Here is a 17,068-nt window from a genome sequence, read left to right on the forward strand (position 1 = left end):
TCAGCTACCAAGGCATTGGTGAAGTTCATGCTCCTGCATGATCAAATGCCTTCTTTCCTGAGTGGGCATGGTGGTTTTTGCCAGGCTCACATTTGAGGTTTGTGCTGTGATCCCTAGGCATCGTGAGTACCTCTAGCTTTGTTTTAGATATGAATCCACAGGTGACAACGTCCTAACAGCCTTGTGGACTGGCGTTTGATTTCCCCAGAGGTTATAAACGGAGGAAGCAATGTGGCTATGGCAGGCAAGATGGATAAGATTACGCTGGCTAAGTTCCCGTGTACCTTCTCACGGTAGCAACGTTACTACTGGGGACTGGCAGACTTTGTAACAGGCATGTGAAGATTGTCCGATAGCCGTGGGCTTGTGAAATCTCTGTTGCAGGTCAGACTGCCCCACTCAATGGGACCGACTACCCTTCTGATTATCGATGCTGTGCGTCAGCCTTTTCTCCTGAACTAGTGGTGCCGTCAATATATATTTTTGCAAAACTCTTCCAAACATCAATCGGTGAGATGGCCGAGCGGTCTAAGGCGCTAGCTTCAGGTGCTAGTAGAGAAATCTGCGTGGGTTCGAATCCCACTCTCATCAACATGTACTTTTTTGCCTTTTTGCTATCCTGTTGGCGATGTAGTCAGTGGTAGAATGTATTTTTGCTGCGTGCTACGGGGAACCACGCGAGGGTGGGGCCGGCACAATTTCGGAATAAGCTCGACACCACTTCTGGGCACACGTACGAGACGTGTGTCTGTAGTCTTCGCAACCCCTCTGCAGTCCTCCTGTGCCAGGACAGGATGCTACTAACACCAGGATCCGGCCCTGGCAAGATCAGCCACCCAAGCCCGCACGGGAAGGTGGACCTGGCTGGATCGTGTACGCCTCATGCAACTCGCGGCACATACCTCCTCCACCATGCTCTCCACAGCAGCCGATAAGAGCCCTTCGCTCGTCTTTTATATTCATCCCCGTGCATATGCTATAGCATTCCTCAACATAGCTTGCTCGCAGAGCGGCTCCGTGGATCGCTCGCGCGTCGCATAGCGCCCAGCCCTCGGCCAGCGCAACCTCTCAGTTGGCGAGCACAGCTACCTGGCCTCGCCATGGGTGTGCCACGCGTCGCGTCGTTCTGGCGACTATGTGCCACTGTTTCCTTCATTGCATCTGCGTTCGCGACCAGTTCAATCTCTAGTGACACGGCATCCTCAGTTTTGCAAGGTGGGCTCAAGAGATACCAAGTACATACCTTGCACTAACATGTCGCAGAGGCAGAACAAACGGTCTACGAGCCCGAGAATCAGAATGTCGTCCGCCTGTCCTCTTTGCCAGACCCATCAACATCTCCCACCAGCCCGGCCAGCTTCACCGTCGCCGAAGCCAACATCTTTCACGACCTCCACTACGCCCTGTCTACCATGCAGGACCAATACTTCTCTGTATGGCTCGGCAAGTACACAACAGCAATCGACTGGACAGCAGCCGTCATGTCGACCCATGTCTCGGCCACTCTATCCTCGCTCTCACGTTCGCTTTCCTATACCATGCCAGGCACGTTCGACAAGAGCCGGAAACTGGACGTCGAGGCACAGATGGTGGAGAACGAGATCAACAAGTATTTTGCGCAGACCACGGCCTATTATTTCGGCGAGGATGCCTTTGCAATCAGAATGCAGGCATTCGACGACATGCTGTGGGTAGTGCTGGGCTGGTTGGAAGCGACCACTTTCGTAGAGAGCCATTCTGTTGGACACTACACCTCGGACAACATTGGAGGGGGGCAGTGGCACGCCAAACAATTTGTACCCGCTTTCGCACATCGCGCCCGCGTTTTCTACGAACTGGCTGAGAAGGGGTGGGATTGGAGACTTTGCGGGGGCGGCATGACGTGGAATCCTAGTCTCCTACCATACAAGAACGCCATTACAAACCAGCTCTTCATCTCGGCGAGTGTCAACATGTACTTGCAATTTCCGGGTGACGACAACTGTTCGCCGTTTCTTTCGCAGCACGATGAACCAGAACCACGCAAAAACCAACTGTACGACGACTGCGATGATGGGCACCGCGAGCGCTATGATCCCGTGTACCTTGCAAATGCGATGAATGCGTACGAGTGGCTGAAGAACATTGGTATGACAAACGACCAGGGACTGTACGTTGATGGCTTTCACATTGGAGGTTATCGCACGAATCACAGCAAGACAACATGCGACGAGCGAAACGAAATGGTCTACACCTACAACCAGGGTGTGATCTTGTCTGGACTGCGCGGATTATGGGAAGCTTCAGGCAACATCTCGTATCTGGAAGATGGGCATGAGCTCGTCAGGAACGTCATACGCGCTACGGGCTGGACAGAGTCTGAACCGCGTTCCGCATCCTCGTCCGACACGAACTCGCAGCAGCGTCAGAGCAAGAGTTCGGGGAATGAGAACGAGGCATTGCCAACTGACTGGGCGGGTCTGGGCTACAATGGTATCCTGACAGAACTATGCGATCCCTCTGGGCGCTGTAGTCAAGACGGCCAAACATTCAAAGGCATCTTCTTCCACCATCTAACTTCCTTTTGCAACCCTCTTCCATCCCGACCGACTAGACCAGGGAAAACCCACGCCGCAACTCGAGAGACGGCCATGCTACACGCCAACAGCTGTAGAACATACACCACCTGGGTCATACACAACGCCCAAGCCGCCCTCCGGACGCGTGATGAAGCAGGGAGATTCGGGTCATGGTGGGGCGCTCCACAGACATCATTTCCGCTTTCCTCGCACCATGGCAAAGCATCCGCTTCTTACAGACGCCCTGTGTTCCCCGAGAACGCAACAGACTACCGTAACATGCATACACAGCCCGATGATGGCATGTACATGGGAGGCGAGTCCAGAGAGCCCTCTGAGTGGACCGCGTTCGACGAAGATGTCGAGAATGAAATAACAAAGAGAAGCGGGGGCGATCTCAACGACCGTGGCCGCGGCCGCACAATCGAAACTCAAGGCAGTGGTCTTGCAGTCGTGCGAGCAATGTGGGAGTTCTTGCGCCTAACAGAAGGAGCAGAGACTTTCGTGGCGTGAGTGAAGCTAGGGATTGAATCATCAATCACTGTCTAACACGAAGCGCATCGGGACTTGGCACGGCTCTGAAAGTTTATATTGACTCGTGGAGACAGACATACCGAGCCTCTCTCTTTCACAAGTAAAGCGGTCCCTTCCTGTCCAAACAGGATCGGCAAGATACATAAAAAATGGTGCGAGACTAGCATCCTACCACCAGGAATGGGCTAGCTACTCAGTGTCTTGGAGTTGTATATGCACATACACTTGTGTTGTTCGACGGGCGGGGAGGCGTGCTGTATTTCGCTGGGGATGGTACAAGGAAGATGGGTTTGGGATTTTTGAACATGGGAGATAAAAAGGTGAATGGAAAGACATGGACCACTGAAGAAGTAATTAATGACTTGTCGTGAGATTTACAAGGTGGAGAACGACCTCAGAAGACAATAAGGCTGGTACTGAATTTAGAAACTGGTCGAAAGCTGCTAGTTTTTTTTTTTGCCGCTACTGCTTCTTTACTTCGTCTCCATATTGTCTTTTCAGACGCCATTCACCGTCATAAATCCCCGTATCTGTACGCGTGTCCCTCCTTACATGATGCCCAACTCACCAAAGCCTTTAAGAATCTCCTTATCCACGCGGCTGAGCCATTCTTCCTGGAAAGCTTGTTCTCCGCCCACTTGCTGTATAGCCTGCTGAAGATGCTCTCTGACAAACGCAACGAGGTTGATCTGATGCACGGGATCCGTATAGATGAGCTCGCGCTTGCGTACATCCTCCGGTGCCTCGGGTTCTGTGGGGTGATAAGGTTCTGGAGGCCAGAACAGGGAGCTAGAGTGAAGAGTTAGTATTTGCAAAATTGGTAGTGATTAGGCAAAGGAAACACGTACTCTTGGCTGCGGTCGTCCATGCCATCTAGCAATTCTCCTAGCACATCCGTCCAAACTCCTATCAACAACTGCAACCTGCCCAGCATCCAGGGATGACCTCCTTCCAAGAAGCGTGTAAGGACGAGACACATGAGCTTCTTGTTTGGTGCATCGCCAATGTTCTCAATGTGGCTGAACCACTCTTCCAGTAACCAGTCCAGAGTCTTTTCTAGACCCTCGCTCGATAGTGAGGAGAGAGCTTCCAGGAGAACAGAAGGTGAAGCAACGCCAATACGAGCTAATACTGTAAAGTAATCCGTTTCCACGACTCCATCGACCGCGCGAGACGGAAGCTCACGGTAAGGACCGTGGGATTGGTGGTGTGTCCATGCGCCGTGAAGACCCTCCATAACCTTGGCTAGGAAGCCAGAGGATATCAAATCGCTAGTCAGAATCTTGACAGCGTTCTCGCCACCTACACCTTCCGCGCCTCGGATGATGCAAGTCACGAGGTGTGTCATGATACCGTTCGCTTCAGGTTTCAAGCTGCCCAGTAGCTCCGCGAGGGCTTGAAGAATCGCGGGACGGAAAGAGTCTGCGAGAACTGCGGCGGGCGCGAGGAGGAGGTAGGCTTCTGTAATCTCAATGGCTTTTCGTAGGGTCTCATTGTCCATGGAGAACAGAGGTAATAGGTATGGAAGGAGGTTGAGCAGCTCAGGTGGTGTGGGTTCTGGGGCTGATGGTGTTTGTGCGATGATAGAGGCCCATAGGTCAAGCGCATCTTCGAGGAGGTAGACCTGAGTCTCCGAACCAGGCTCAATGGCACTCTGGATAATGGGTAAGAAGGAAACGTGGAAAGAGCGTGAGTCGGCTTTCATCGCGTTCGTTAAGCGAGCAAGAAGTGTAAGAATGGCTTGCTTCATCAGATGCTCTTCGCCAGACTGCTCCCACAAAGGCGGAAGGAGGGCGATGATGCTATTAGCATACGGTGTAATCTAAGCCATGTCAGTTCGATACTTCACGTCTCCATGCTTCTGACTTACATGGTGCTCCAGTCTGTATACTACAAGACTGATAGTGTTGAGAAGTGCCATCTTCGTCTCTGGAAGCTCGACTTCTTGGACCAGCGCCATCAGTCTATCTAGCATAAGTTGTGAGTAAGGCAAGAACGCATCAGCTTGGAACTCCCATTCGTCAGCGACAGCGTGGAACTTTCTGCCTGCGGTTATCCGAACCACTTGATCGTTCATCGGATCACTCTTGTCAAGCAGATGCTGGAATATCTGATATACGATGGGCTTCTTCTCCTTGGCCATCTTGATAGTTATCCATTGAGAGATGATGATGGCGATGCGACGGCGGATAATCTTGTAGCCGGGTTTCTGTTTGGCAACCTCGACGACTAGCGTTTTCTCCAAGAACGAATCAAAGTCGACCTGATCGTGCAGAATATCGGCTGCAAGCCCAATAGCGGTATACACAGAGTCTTTGAATAGGATATCCTCGTTCTCAGGTGCTGTAAAACGTCAGTGTGGAATAATTTCTGCTGAAAGTGAGTACCCACTTGCGACTGTATAGAAGACTTGGAGTAGGGGTTGAATGATCAAATTTTTGAAATTCTTTGCAAGGTCTAGGAACAGCTTCTCGGCACAGGGTCGGATTGCGAATTCCCAGTCCTCTGCTCCTTCCTCCATCTTCTCCCATTCATCAGGCTCTTCCTCCCACATACGGAGGTCGCTGGGCCGGAAAACGAAGAAGCGCTGGACAAGGGCTGATATCATTTCACGCACAAGATCGTCAGTAAGGAGGTCTGTTTTGATCATATGCGTGGCTTGGCTCTTCTCGTCCTTTTCCTGCTGATGCTTGAAGCGGAAAGTCTGAGTAGGATAGAAGACCATCTTCACACAAGCACGGATTAGTAGTAAGCCCTTGAGACCCAGGCGTTCGATGATGGGCGCTTCATCCTCGGCATCGCCATCGGTGCCGACTTTGGCACCCTCAATCGACTTTGAGCCCCACTGCTCGCCTAATCTTGAGATGAGACTCCAGTAGTCGCGTGCAAGATCTATCGAGTTGGGTAAAAGGACAAAATCTGCAGGATGAGTAGTAGCCATATTCAGATGTAACTTGGAAAGCTGCATCAAATGCTTGCTTATCTTGCTCTGGATTTCAACTGCAAGTGGCGAGTTTTCTGGCATCACGTATTGTAGAAACTCACCGAAATGAGTACGCGACAGTGTCCAGAATCCTTGAACATCCTTGTCTCTGCCCGGGAACTCGTAGCCTGCAATGATCAGCCGCCGCATCGTCTTGATAGCGAGCAAGCTGTTGTCGATGCTCTCAAGCGCACCGCCTTCATCGTCTCCGCCATCGCGAAAGAAGGCTTGCCATGTTTGTACCTTGTTCACGTAGATGGCGCCTAGTACGTTGAAGATTTCGGGTGCAACAGTCTGTAAGCTCTGCCGTGTCCTTAGAAGTCGTCCAGTGGATAGTTCCTTGACGATGTATAGCAAGACGAGAAGAGCGCGAGGAAGTTGTAGCCGGTAAGCGTTGGGATCAGTCGAGGCGCGGAGGATGTGGAGTAGTTGTTGGAACAGCTCAGGCCTGGGAGATGTTAGAACAGGATATGTCATACTGTTGTCCAGACTCACCAGTCGTTTGGGAACTCAAAGCGGACAATCTTGGCGACTACCAACGCATTCTGTAGCGCTAAACGATGGTCGGCCTCGTTGACGGCACTCTCGAGTAGGCGGGCTCGTATGGTGGCCTTGTCCTCTTTGCTCACGGCACTGTTCCCATGTCAGACTTTGTGTTGATGCGACATGGTATGGAGACGTACTTGGTGGCTGTCTTACGCCAGTACTTGTCGATGCCATTCTTGAGCTGGATGATGGCGAGGTAGCGGACTTCTAGAGGAAGAGACTGGTCCAGAAACACCGTCTGTAGTAGAGGGTAGTAGCCTTGGGCCTTTTCCCATTGCTGGAGTTGCTTGGTGCCTGACTGAACCTGAGTCTGGTCTGCTGAAGACGCCGAGCGCAAGACATGGAAAAGAATATTCTCAGTCAGAGGATTCGCCTCTCCCGGCACCTCGACGCTGAATTCGGTATCCATCCTGTGGCGCGGACACTCTCAAGTGCTGCGGTAGTGGGGTAGTCGCAGGTAGGTGAAGGTATATAGACACAGGAAGGAAGCGGCAGGTAGTTGAGTAGATGCGATTCACGGTGAGAGTGAAGAATGAGAAGCCTGCTCACCCAGGCCGTGACCGGAATGCGGCGAGTTTTGTTTGGAAACTCTATCTTGGTGTTTAGAAGAAACAAATTCGAGAAGCTCCCCACGTCACAGCTCGGACCCCCGAGACACGAGACGGCGACGTTTGGTGATAGCTTTTTGGCAGTCACATGAGCCAAATCTGGAGATGTCACTTCTTTACGGTCTGTATGGCGTATGCAATTGAGAATGGCCTGCTAAGATGCATTGTCATGGCTGGCGCCCCCAGACATGGCCCCGGCTTGTCTGGAAGGAGGGCGTTGCGCGCACCGGCTACTTCCCCAGCCAACCTCGGCCCATCGCAACTCGAGTCTGGTCTCTCTATCACGCTATCATCACGCTCCTTCCACATCCCGCAGCACTGCCCCAGCGACGTCTATAACCTCAGCCGCTCTGCCTGCACGTCGCCGCCTCCCAATGCTCCCAAATGCCCTCCGCAGACTTCGCCGCCGCCCAGCAACGCATAGCAGCCCGCCGCGCTCAACGCGCCCTTGAACAACGTAATCACCATGAAGTTCCGCCGTCAACCGCACAACGCGCCCTGTCGCGCCTGCCCTTCCCCTTCAGCCGCCTGTCCACGACAGGATTCAGCATCTGGGACGCGATAAAAGGCCGATCGGGAACACGGCCAGAGTTCCGCGTCGGCCAGGTCGATGCCGAACTGCTCGACGAGGAACTCCTGACGCTGATGAAGGACCAGGTTGGCGAGGGCTTCAAGTACTTTGGAAGCCATGTCACAGACCACTACTCGGCTGAAATACTGCTGGCGCTACGGGCCGTGCTGTGGAAGTTGAGCATCTGGGATCAGAATGCGAGTTATGGCGCGCATCTACAGGGGCTGAGGTATACCGATGCGCGCAGTAGTGCGCCGAACCGTCCGCCGCCCAAACCGTGGCAAAAGGTCGCCTACGGGGCTGTCACAGTCGGAGGAAGGTATGCGTGGACCAAATGGGAAGAGTACCTCTTGTCTGCGTCCGAGGACTACACTCGACCTGAGAGCCCACGGTTGAAGCTGCTGGCGCGCTTGAGCGAACTGGCAGGGAACGCACATGACGTTCTCGGTCTTGCCAGCTTCCTCGTCTTCCTCGTCGACGGTCGGTACAGGACTATTACAGATCGGCTCCTCCGCCTACGCCTGACACCGACATCGCACACGACATCACGCGAAGTCAGCTTCGAATACCTGAACCGCCAACTTGTATGGCACGCCTTCACCGAGTTCCTCCTCTTCCTCCTCCCACTCGTCGGCATCTCCCGCTGGCGTCGCATCCTGAGCCGGACATTCAAGAAACTGCGAACAACCGTCCTCTCCCTTCTCGGCCGCTCAAAGCCCAACAATGACGAAGGCGATGAAGAGGCCAAGGCCGCCGGCGAATTAGCCTTCCTGCCCGAACGTACCTGCGCAATCTGCTACCGCGACCAGAACCCAACAAACGCTAGCGAAGCCGATATCCTCACCTCCTCAGCCGGTGGTGGCGGCGTCGTCGGCTCCGCAACAACAGACATCACCAACCCCTACGAAGCCATCCCTTGCGGTTGCATATACTGCTTCGCATGCATTGCGCAACGAATCGCAAACGAGGAGGGCGAAGGCTGGACATGTCTACGCTGCGGCGAAACAGTAAAGGAGTGCCGACCTTGGAACGGCGATGTCATCGAGGAACAGCCCCGTCGCATCGAGCATACTGAAGTGCATGAACGACCGAGCACAGCAAAGTCTGTTGGCTTCGCTGCTAGCCACAATGATGACGACAATGAGTTGGATGAGAAGGCGTTGCTGAGGGAAGTCGACCCTATGCCCGAGCACGAAGAGGTCACGGATGCGACAGAGGAGGAACAAGGTATCATGGGAGCTACCCAGACACGGGGACTGGATCTTGACGAGTCGTTGTTCACAGAGAGCTCCGAGTGGGCGCGTGCTAGTGAGGACCAAAGCAGTGACGATGAGCAGAGCGAAGAGTACGACGAGGACGAGGAAGAAGAGGGCGAAGAATTGGGCTTTTATGACCAATAGAGCACGGTAGGGTTCGGTTAGGCTGCACGACTGGATTGCTGTATAATTACTTGATGCGTTGAATTGCAAGATACCCTGATTTTCCAAGCTTGGCTGCTTCATTGTGCTGTGCCATCAAGTATGTCAATGAGCCATATCGATTGTCATACTCGTCCTTTGGTGAATCCAGACGTGGGCTTGGTCTTGATCGTTTTCGTGACTTGATCGCTCTTAGATAGATACTATATGCAAAGCCACTCTTTTCTCCGCCCCCCAGCGCTTTGGTTGGTGCGGTCTGTCCTGCGTCGTGCGGCATCTGTGGGCTCTTGCCCTTTGCGCCAGCCACAAGGCTCTTTAGCATAACTGCCAATATGCGTAGTTGCAACGTGGCATTCTCTCCGTGTACACAGCAAATTGCCCCTGATTTCATCATGTCCGCATAAAGTCTGCAAACCTCGGCAAAGCAGCCATCTTCTCCTCCGGACTTGTCGTCTCCGCAAAGAAAATGAGTCGCTGATTCTTGTCCTTTTTGCTCTTCTTCTCTTCCTTGGGCGCAGCCTCTTTGGTCACCTCGTTGATTAGATCGTCGACAGAGTTTGAAATTTCGCCGTTCTGACCTGGTGGATAGGCACCCGGCGGTGGAGCACCGAAACCAGGCCGAGGAGGCAACGCGCCAGGCTGACCCGGTATGCTGCCAGGGCGTGCGGGTATGGCGCCGTTGGCGGGTGAGAAGGGTTGCGGGATGCCTTGTGGAGGATATGCTGATGCACCAGGTGGAAAGGCCACAGGCGCGCCAGGAGGTGGCACACCATAAGGGGTTTGAACGACCGGGGGTGTCTGTAGATATGTTAGTCCGATATTCCCATTCTGCTCAGATACTCGAGTACATACAGCAATCGGTACAGGCTCCACCGGCGCAGGTAGGACGCCGTTCTTGCGATCCTCCCGGAACTTGGCTGCCCTCTCCTCAATCTCCTCTAGACTCTCGTTGATCTTCGGCCTCTTGTTGGGTGCTGTTTGTCCGTTGACGTACGCTCCACGCATCGGATTTCCGGTGATTCGCGCGCGCTCTTGCTCTTCAGCGAAATGTGCCTGGGTGACCTGCTGGTTATGCTGGTCTATTATCTCGGCGGGTACACCCTCCATACCGAAGATCTCGAGATCGAGACCCTGGCGGCCTGGATTGGCATTCTCGACGTGGGTGAGGGTCTCCTTGTGGACTTGGTTCATATGCACGGAGAGACCTGAGCCGGCGTTAGTATAGCTCTAATATACAGGGTCTTGAGTCGCCGGGTGCATACCTCCAGCGGTATTTAACCGTCTTCCACAGCGGTCGCATTTGAAGTGTTTGGCCTTTTGGTGAGAGATGAGAATCTTAAGGTCGTCGAAGTCGCGCTCGCAGTAGTAACACCATGGTCGCTATAGAAGTCAGCTTGCATTCCATGGTCACTTTTTGTGCGCATCTCATACCTCGAGCTTCTGGTTCAAGTCTGGATATCTTCTGCGTTTCTTCGTCATGGTCGCGGCCGGAGTGAGTGAAGTGGGGAAGGATGCCGTCGCGATCGCGGTCGGTGGAAGTGAAGCTCAGGGCTCGCGATTCCTGGAGAGCTAGGCTAGCGCGGTGGTCCATGCGGCAGTCGAAGCCAACTTTTCTTCGCCAGAACACCATCGCACTCTCACGACAACACAATGACAGACACCATCAGCCTCTAATGCGAGGAGGAACTGGATACAAATATATGTCATGCTATATTCGTATACGTCATCGTAGGACGCAACCCGCACACCAGCCACTTGAGTCTTCGACACTTTTACAAGTCCCTCCGGGGAGCATCCCACATCTTTGCGTCTTGCTTAGCTGTGGTGTATGCGGCTGCACTGAAGTACGTGCATTCTTCGTCTGACGAAGTTCGTTGCAAGAACAAATAAAAAGGTCCTTCATAGTTCACACTTCCTCGCTCTTCGGAGAAATCCTACGAAGAGTGTGACTCCTTGGCTACCTACATCCCTGCTTGCTCCGTCAGAGTCATCAGACTGAAGTTGAGATTCTCGTCTTCCATTGCCATCATACCGCGAATGACACTGAGACACTTCTCAGAGAGAACGTCTTCGTCTGCTGTGAGCTCCCCGAGATCTATAGGACGCTTGCGGTCGCCGTCGAGTTGGTACAGATGGTTGGTTTTGGATGATTTGGCAAAGGCGATGTAGTGGTAATCCACCTCGTCTTCCGCATTCAGAGGTGCTTCAGTATCGCCCTTACCTGCTACCCCAGCATATGCAACTTCCAACGCCTTGTCTCCCTCCAATGCCTGGGCCAGTTTGTCTAGATCAGACGCTAGACTGGCGTCCAGCAGTTGAGCCATGATCGAGGTGTCATCTGATAGACTTCAGTAATGGTCCCGATAGAGAGTAGAGGCGCATAACTATCATACCGATTCTTTGCCGCGCCTCGCCATTACAGATAGCATGCAAGATTGCATAAAGACCGCATGCATTGTTAATGGTCTGTTTGAAGAACACCACGTCGCCAGAGCTGTGAAACTCCTCAAGCTTAGCATCCTCATCCTGGACTCTCTTCTCGTATTTCTCTGTCGTCGGAAACACAAGGATCAATGCGAGGGCTGGACGTGGAACAAATCCGAGTAGCTCCGGGTCGTCTATAGACAGCACATCTTGAAAGCCCAGTGAAGTGGACAAGCCGAGCTTATGCGCAAGCTCGGTGAAGACTTCTGGATTCGATTCGAGAGGGATGAAATGTTTATCATAGCGCTGTATGTTTTCTGGGCCTGGTATGGACATCTTCATGAGAGACTTCAGCCTTTGCAATTCTTTTGTTTTCGTCTCAAAGGTACCTGCCGCCTAAATATCGAAGCTGATGACATCCAGAGCGCCGGCTTCGTTGGCCGCGCTAGCCATTTCCGGTCAGTGGACTGGGGACTTCACGTCTTCCAGGTCGTACAGACACGTCGTGAAGATGTCGTGCTCCTACGATAGGCTATTACCTCCACAATCAAAGCACTAATAGATGAGTTGGTTGTTCCATTTACTTATATACATATCTGCAAGGAACGACTTCACATAGTCGGTTCTTATGTAGAGAAGTATTTTATTATTCAACCGGAAAACATGAAACCTAGCTATATCTAAAAAGTCTTAGCCATGCGAACCATAGTCTATGCATCGACAACCTCCTTCATCTCAGCCAAATCACCCTTCTCGTCGCCCCTAGCATGCATCTTCCTCGCAACCTCGTCTGTAAGATACTGCTCCACATTAGGTGAGAGCAAAGCTGCCACAATAAGAAGTACACCAAAAGGAAGTGTGCAGAGATATACAGTTCGGAAAGACAATGCGTATGCGCTCTTCACAGCCTGACCTGTTGCTGCGATGATGTCGGGTGATATACCAGGTACAGCGCTAAAGTCACCCAACGTGATACTAGTCAACAACGCGGGGAGCGACGCTTCAGGAAGGCCTGCAGCTAACGCAGCCGGCATGACCTTTTGAGGGATGTACTTGGCTGATTCAGTGGCGAGTATCGATGAGTACATGCTCGTAGCTATGGCGGAAAGACCAGTCCGGATAGCGCCCATGACACCAGTCACCAGACCAATATCGGCAGGATCCCAGAGATAGGCTGTACTGGAGAGTGTGAGATTCTCAATGTAGCCTGCAGCAATGGTACCGATCAACAGTAATGCGGTTGTGCGGTCTTGTGTCGTTTCATTCGAAGCAGCAATAGCGGCGACAAAGGCTGTAGTGATGACTGACGCGACCGTCATTTGGATCTTCATCCGCGGAAGGTAGCGGACACCAGCGCCTCCAAGGATTTGTCCGAGGAGAAGGCCACCACCAACAGCGCACTAGATGTTGTTAGCAGAAACGATAAATGGGCAGAGACGTTCGTAGGCCTACCGAAAGCCATCCAATCTTCGTGATATCCGTGGTGAAGAGCGAAGAGACCATCGTTGGCCAGATGATTGAGTTTGCGTAATATACGATGGCTGCCAGACTAGCACAAGCGACATTGGCGTCATACTCGATGTTTCTGAACAGTCGCAAAGGAATGAGGGGATACTCGAGCCCGGGAGCATGAGCCTCCCAGAAGCAGAATGCGACTAGAGTACCAAAACCAGCAAAGAGTGCTCCTAGTACGTGTCCGCTCTTCCAGGGGTATGCTGACCCGCCCCAGTTCAAGCCGATCAGGAACACGACGAGACCGGTCGAGAACAAGAAAATGCCAATCCAGTCAAGTGTTTTGAGTTGTTTCAGTTTCGATTTACCGCCGACGTGGAGCATTTCCTAGGATGCTTAGTCTACTATATGACTACTCAATTTGGAGATGCTTACATATGTTGGTGGGAAGTAGAAGAAGAAGTATAAAACAATTGCGAGTACGTTGACAATGCATCCAAGGATGTAGCACCATCTCCATTGCAGCTCAGTAGTCTGGTAGAGGGATCTTGCTACTGGAGGTCCGAATACAGCGAAAGGGACCGAAGTCGATAGCACAAAAGCGTTCACAGGACCTCTTACGGAATTCGGAACGAGCTCGCCAAGGATGATATGGAACGACAGTTGGCCGGCTGCGGCAAGTCCATTGATAGAGTTTGTCGCCTAAGAAGGAGTCAGCATCGTGTATAGAACCCATGGTTGCCATAACATACGATCAGCATGTTGATGCTTTGTGCGCTTGCCCCAATAATGTTTCCAATAAGACCGAGTATTGACGAGCAGATGAAGAACCATCTGCGACCGAAGATGTCCGACAAACGGCCAACAAGCGTGAAGCCGATGGCAAATCCAGCCGTCCATGAGATGCCGACCCAGATGATATCCGGTGATGGTCCGATCGCGGCGTTGATGAGACTCAGCGTATTCGCAGGAAGAACCCACCCTAGGTAGCTGGATGTTTCTTAGCAACTTGTTTTCAAGTTTTGTTTGGGAGAAGAACATACCCAGAGATTTGCGCCAGACATGTTGCCTTCATCAATCGTAAGAATACTCCTTATTAATGATTATGATTGACTAACCACTACAGTACCGATAAAATTCATGGACGTGAAGTATGACTTGCCCAGATCAGCGGTATGACCACCAAGGGCTTCTTGAGCGACATGGTCGTGGTGAAGGCCATGACTGCTCGCAGTGTGCTGATGGGTGAGACTGGGATCAATCGTGACCTCTTCGCGATACTGCTTCTCTTCAGCCATTTTGGAGTGAAGTTGGTTTGATGTCAAGAGACTGTGTGGAAGGGTGCGCAAGGAACGCAGAGACTGAAGGTGTGCAACCACACTGGGGTCTGGGTCATCTTTATCATACACAAGCTGCCCACAAACCATGGGTTGTAAATCCGGGGTTCCCTAGAGCCATGTGGAGTAAATGCTTGGTGAGGCAGGTTCCAGATAGCCGGGAGAACACTGTCGTGTATGCGCCATGTTTTCGGGATCTGGAGTAACGATCATCTTGTCTACATAGGGACAAGTCTTCGTACGTCGATTGGTATTTTGAGCGTCTCCATGGGGCCAGAATGCTATGCGCAAGCTAGATTCACGTGCTTTGGCGTCGACAAGCGGAGGCTCTCGCTTCGGGGGTAGTCGGTAGAGGCCGAAAGCATCGAGGAGATGCCCCTGGGCTGTGTCCGGGTGACGGTATCCGGGAGTCCCGTGGACCTGCTCTTTAGAAAAGGCACCCTGTAGACTACCAGCTATGATTCCTATGGCATGTACGCGTTGTAACTGCCCAGCAGGCTTCTGTACGTAGTGAGCATGCAGTGCTTGCCGCACAGCAATCTATTCCAAAGTCCGTGGTTGCATAATCACCGAATGCTCGAAGCAATGATCGTCTAATGTTTCCCGCAGGCAGGACCTAATGTGTCCGGTCCGCCTTCGACAGTCGTTAACCGGGTTATACTGCTTGTCTAGCGGGACATAGATGCGGGGTCTGGACTGATGTTCTGCTTCAGCTACCCCAGAATCTCAGGAGCCCATTTCCAATTCGCTCGCGCTATTTGAGCGTCTGCGCACGTTGATGAATATGATTGTAGATGCCGGCATATTGTATGATGGAACTCGCTTGGCTGTGGCATTGCCAGTGCCCTCGCATGCATTTCGATACGGAGCATTTTATTGATATACCATGTTCAGTCTGGGGTAAGCGACGCGACGCGACGCGAAGAGGTTCAGGGCTGATGTTCCCCGCATTTGCATTCCAGGGACAAGATGGGAATGATGCTGCGAGACGGAGGACGAGCCATGAGAGGCGTAGCTACGATAGTCCTGGAGCTCCAGATGTAGGAGTCATGACTGGGGGTAAACTTGGATGATGGGGTACCATAAGCGGATAGTTGCGCCACCTAAGCGTGATTGGGCGTTCTTGGTCAGGGTCCCCACTCAAAACTTTTGGTGATTCACATGTCGCGACTTGAACTCACTCGCGACGACTTGGGATACTCGTATAGTCCACCACCTACACCACGTTCGCTGAATACCGCACATCATGACTTCAGTAGTCGCGCCCTCACCGGCACCCAAAGAGGAACCCGTCGAGACGGCCGCCAACGAAGTCATCAGCCCCGCCGATGCTCTCTACGAGAAATGCGCGCAACGGCCGGCGGGCCAGATCTTCTTCCAGCGCGATCTCTCCAACATGCAAGTGGCTGATACTATGGCCCAGCTAACAGACTTGTTGCAAGAGCTATGTGACCGCCATCTGTTGAAGCTCATGACATTTGAGGGCGACCCATGCTGGAAGCTACGGACAAGAGAAGACGCCGACAAGTATGTGTAACTCTGTACAGCTACGTGTGCTTGAACTTTTCTGACGAGCATGTGTCCTCCAGACTGCGGCGACTTACACCCGACGAGCGTCTCCTCTACCACCACATCGATCAAGTGCAGGCTGACGGCATTTGGTCGAAAGCCCTCCGGTCGAGAACCAACGTCACCCAACAGACCCTTACAAAATGCCTCAAGAGCTTGGAGTCGAAGGACTTGGTCCAGTCAGTCATGAGTGTCAAGTACCCAAATAGGAAGATGTACTTGTTGAAGCACCTGAAGCCATCAGAAGATATTGCAGGTGGGCCGTGGCAATCCGAGGGCGACTTTGACACTGCGCTGATCGACACAATATCGGGCATCGTCGCCCAGCATGTGGAGAACGAGACTTGCATCAGGGTACCAGGAAATTGGAACGACTATGAGATAGCAGGCGACAGGACGGCTGCTATCGCCCAAAAGAAGGCCGAGGTACTGGGAGCCGTACGGGACATAGAGGAAGCCCCAGCCGTAAAGCCCTACAACCCATCCCGAGACCCAAACACATCCAAGCTGGTTCATCGGCACAATCCGCAGTACCCAACAGCTTCCTCTGTAGCCGACTGGCTCAACTCAAAAGAAATCCTGCGAGGCAAGACTGTACGCGAGGATGACATGGAACAGTTGTTGGAAATGATGGTACTTGATGACCGGCTCGAGAAGATCTCTGGTACTAATTACCGAACTGTACTACGAGCCACCGACACCAAGGTCTACAACGGCTTTGTTGATGCACCATGTGGTAACTGCCCCGTCTTTGATCTTTGCGGGGACGAGGGTGAGATATCAGCAAGAACGTGTGTCTATTTTGGCCAATGGCTAGAGACTACATCCGAGGAAACCTAGTCACTTCAGAACACACCAGACCATGAAAATTTCTAGTGGGGGAAGTTTGGCCGTCCACAGGGTAAGATTACGAGCTTCACCCAACATGCATAGCGCGGAGTTCTGGTTGTCAGCATTTGCACGGGGGATCGAAACGGTATACCCATATATTCAGAAACAATTTTCAACAACACCTTCCTATTTGACCTGTTAATGCTGAAGATAACTCGGGTCAGGTGTCTGATAACA

At 52.4% G+C, this 17,068-nt stretch overlaps 7 protein-coding genes across 7 annotated transcripts; 3 read left to right on the forward strand and 4 right to left on the reverse strand.

Moving 5' to 3' along the window:
* Positions 1 to 1,100: 1,100 nt before the first annotated feature.
* On the forward strand, positions 1,101 to 3,071 carry ACET3X_002960 (uncharacterized protein; the record flags this gene model as incomplete). Its single annotated transcript, XM_069449760.1, has 2 exons — positions 1,101 to 1,215; positions 1,264 to 3,071. The coding sequence occupies 2 exons, from the start codon at positions 1,101 to 1,103 to the stop codon at positions 3,069 to 3,071; spliced, it is 1,923 nt and encodes a 640-aa protein (XP_069309507.1).
* Positions 3,072 to 3,640: 569 nt separating this feature from the next.
* Positions 3,641 to 7,030, reverse strand: ACET3X_002961 (uncharacterized protein; the record flags this gene model as incomplete). Its single annotated transcript, XM_069449761.1, has 6 exons — positions 3,641 to 3,881; positions 3,941 to 4,914; positions 4,963 to 5,435; positions 5,484 to 6,523; positions 6,571 to 6,708; positions 6,759 to 7,030. The coding sequence occupies 6 exons, from the start codon at positions 7,028 to 7,030 to the stop codon at positions 3,641 to 3,643; spliced, it is 3,138 nt and encodes a 1,045-aa protein (XP_069309508.1).
* A 583-nt stretch (positions 7,031 to 7,613) lies between these two features.
* ACET3X_002962 (uncharacterized protein) lies at positions 7,614 to 9,200 on the forward strand (the record flags this gene model as incomplete). Its single annotated transcript, XM_069449762.1, has 1 exon — positions 7,614 to 9,200. One exon carries the CDS (start codon positions 7,614 to 7,616, stop codon positions 9,198 to 9,200), a length of 1,587 nt encoding a protein of 528 aa, XP_069309509.1.
* Positions 9,201 to 9,608: 408 nt separating this feature from the next.
* ACET3X_002963 (uncharacterized protein) lies at positions 9,609 to 10,697 on the reverse strand (the record flags this gene model as incomplete). The annotated part of the gene is made up of 4 exons (XM_069449764.1): positions 9,609 to 10,016; positions 10,071 to 10,423; positions 10,481 to 10,598; positions 10,650 to 10,697. 4 exons carry the CDS (start codon positions 10,695 to 10,697, stop codon positions 9,609 to 9,611), a joined length of 927 nt encoding a protein of 308 aa, XP_069309510.1.
* A 482-nt stretch (positions 10,698 to 11,179) lies between these two features.
* ACET3X_002964 (uncharacterized protein) lies at positions 11,180 to 11,984 on the reverse strand (the record flags this gene model as incomplete). The annotated part of the gene is made up of 2 exons (XM_069449765.1): positions 11,180 to 11,556; positions 11,612 to 11,984. 2 exons carry the CDS (start codon positions 11,982 to 11,984, stop codon positions 11,180 to 11,182), a joined length of 750 nt encoding a protein of 249 aa, XP_069309511.1.
* A 368-nt stretch (positions 11,985 to 12,352) lies between these two features.
* On the reverse strand, positions 12,353 to 14,392 carry ACET3X_002965 (uncharacterized protein; the record flags this gene model as incomplete). The annotated part of the gene is made up of 6 exons (XM_069449766.1): positions 12,353 to 13,042; positions 13,095 to 13,481; positions 13,530 to 13,796; positions 13,847 to 14,084; positions 14,138 to 14,163; positions 14,213 to 14,392. The coding sequence occupies 6 exons, from the start codon at positions 14,390 to 14,392 to the stop codon at positions 12,353 to 12,355; spliced, it is 1,788 nt and encodes a 595-aa protein (XP_069309512.1).
* Positions 14,393 to 15,677: 1,285 nt separating this feature from the next.
* ACET3X_002966 (uncharacterized protein) lies at positions 15,678 to 16,840 on the forward strand (the record flags this gene model as incomplete). The annotated part of the gene is made up of 2 exons (XM_069449767.1): positions 15,678 to 15,958; positions 16,021 to 16,840. 2 exons carry the CDS (start codon positions 15,678 to 15,680, stop codon positions 16,838 to 16,840), a joined length of 1,101 nt encoding a protein of 366 aa, XP_069309513.1.
* Between the last annotated feature and the right edge of the window lie 228 nt (positions 16,841 to 17,068).

This window comes from Alternaria dauci, chromosome 2 (genome assembly GCF_042100115.1).
Source record: "Alternaria dauci strain A2016 chromosome 2, whole genome shotgun sequence".
In the NCBI taxonomy this organism is placed as follows: Eukaryota; Fungi; Ascomycota; class Dothideomycetes; order Pleosporales; family Pleosporaceae; genus Alternaria; species Alternaria dauci.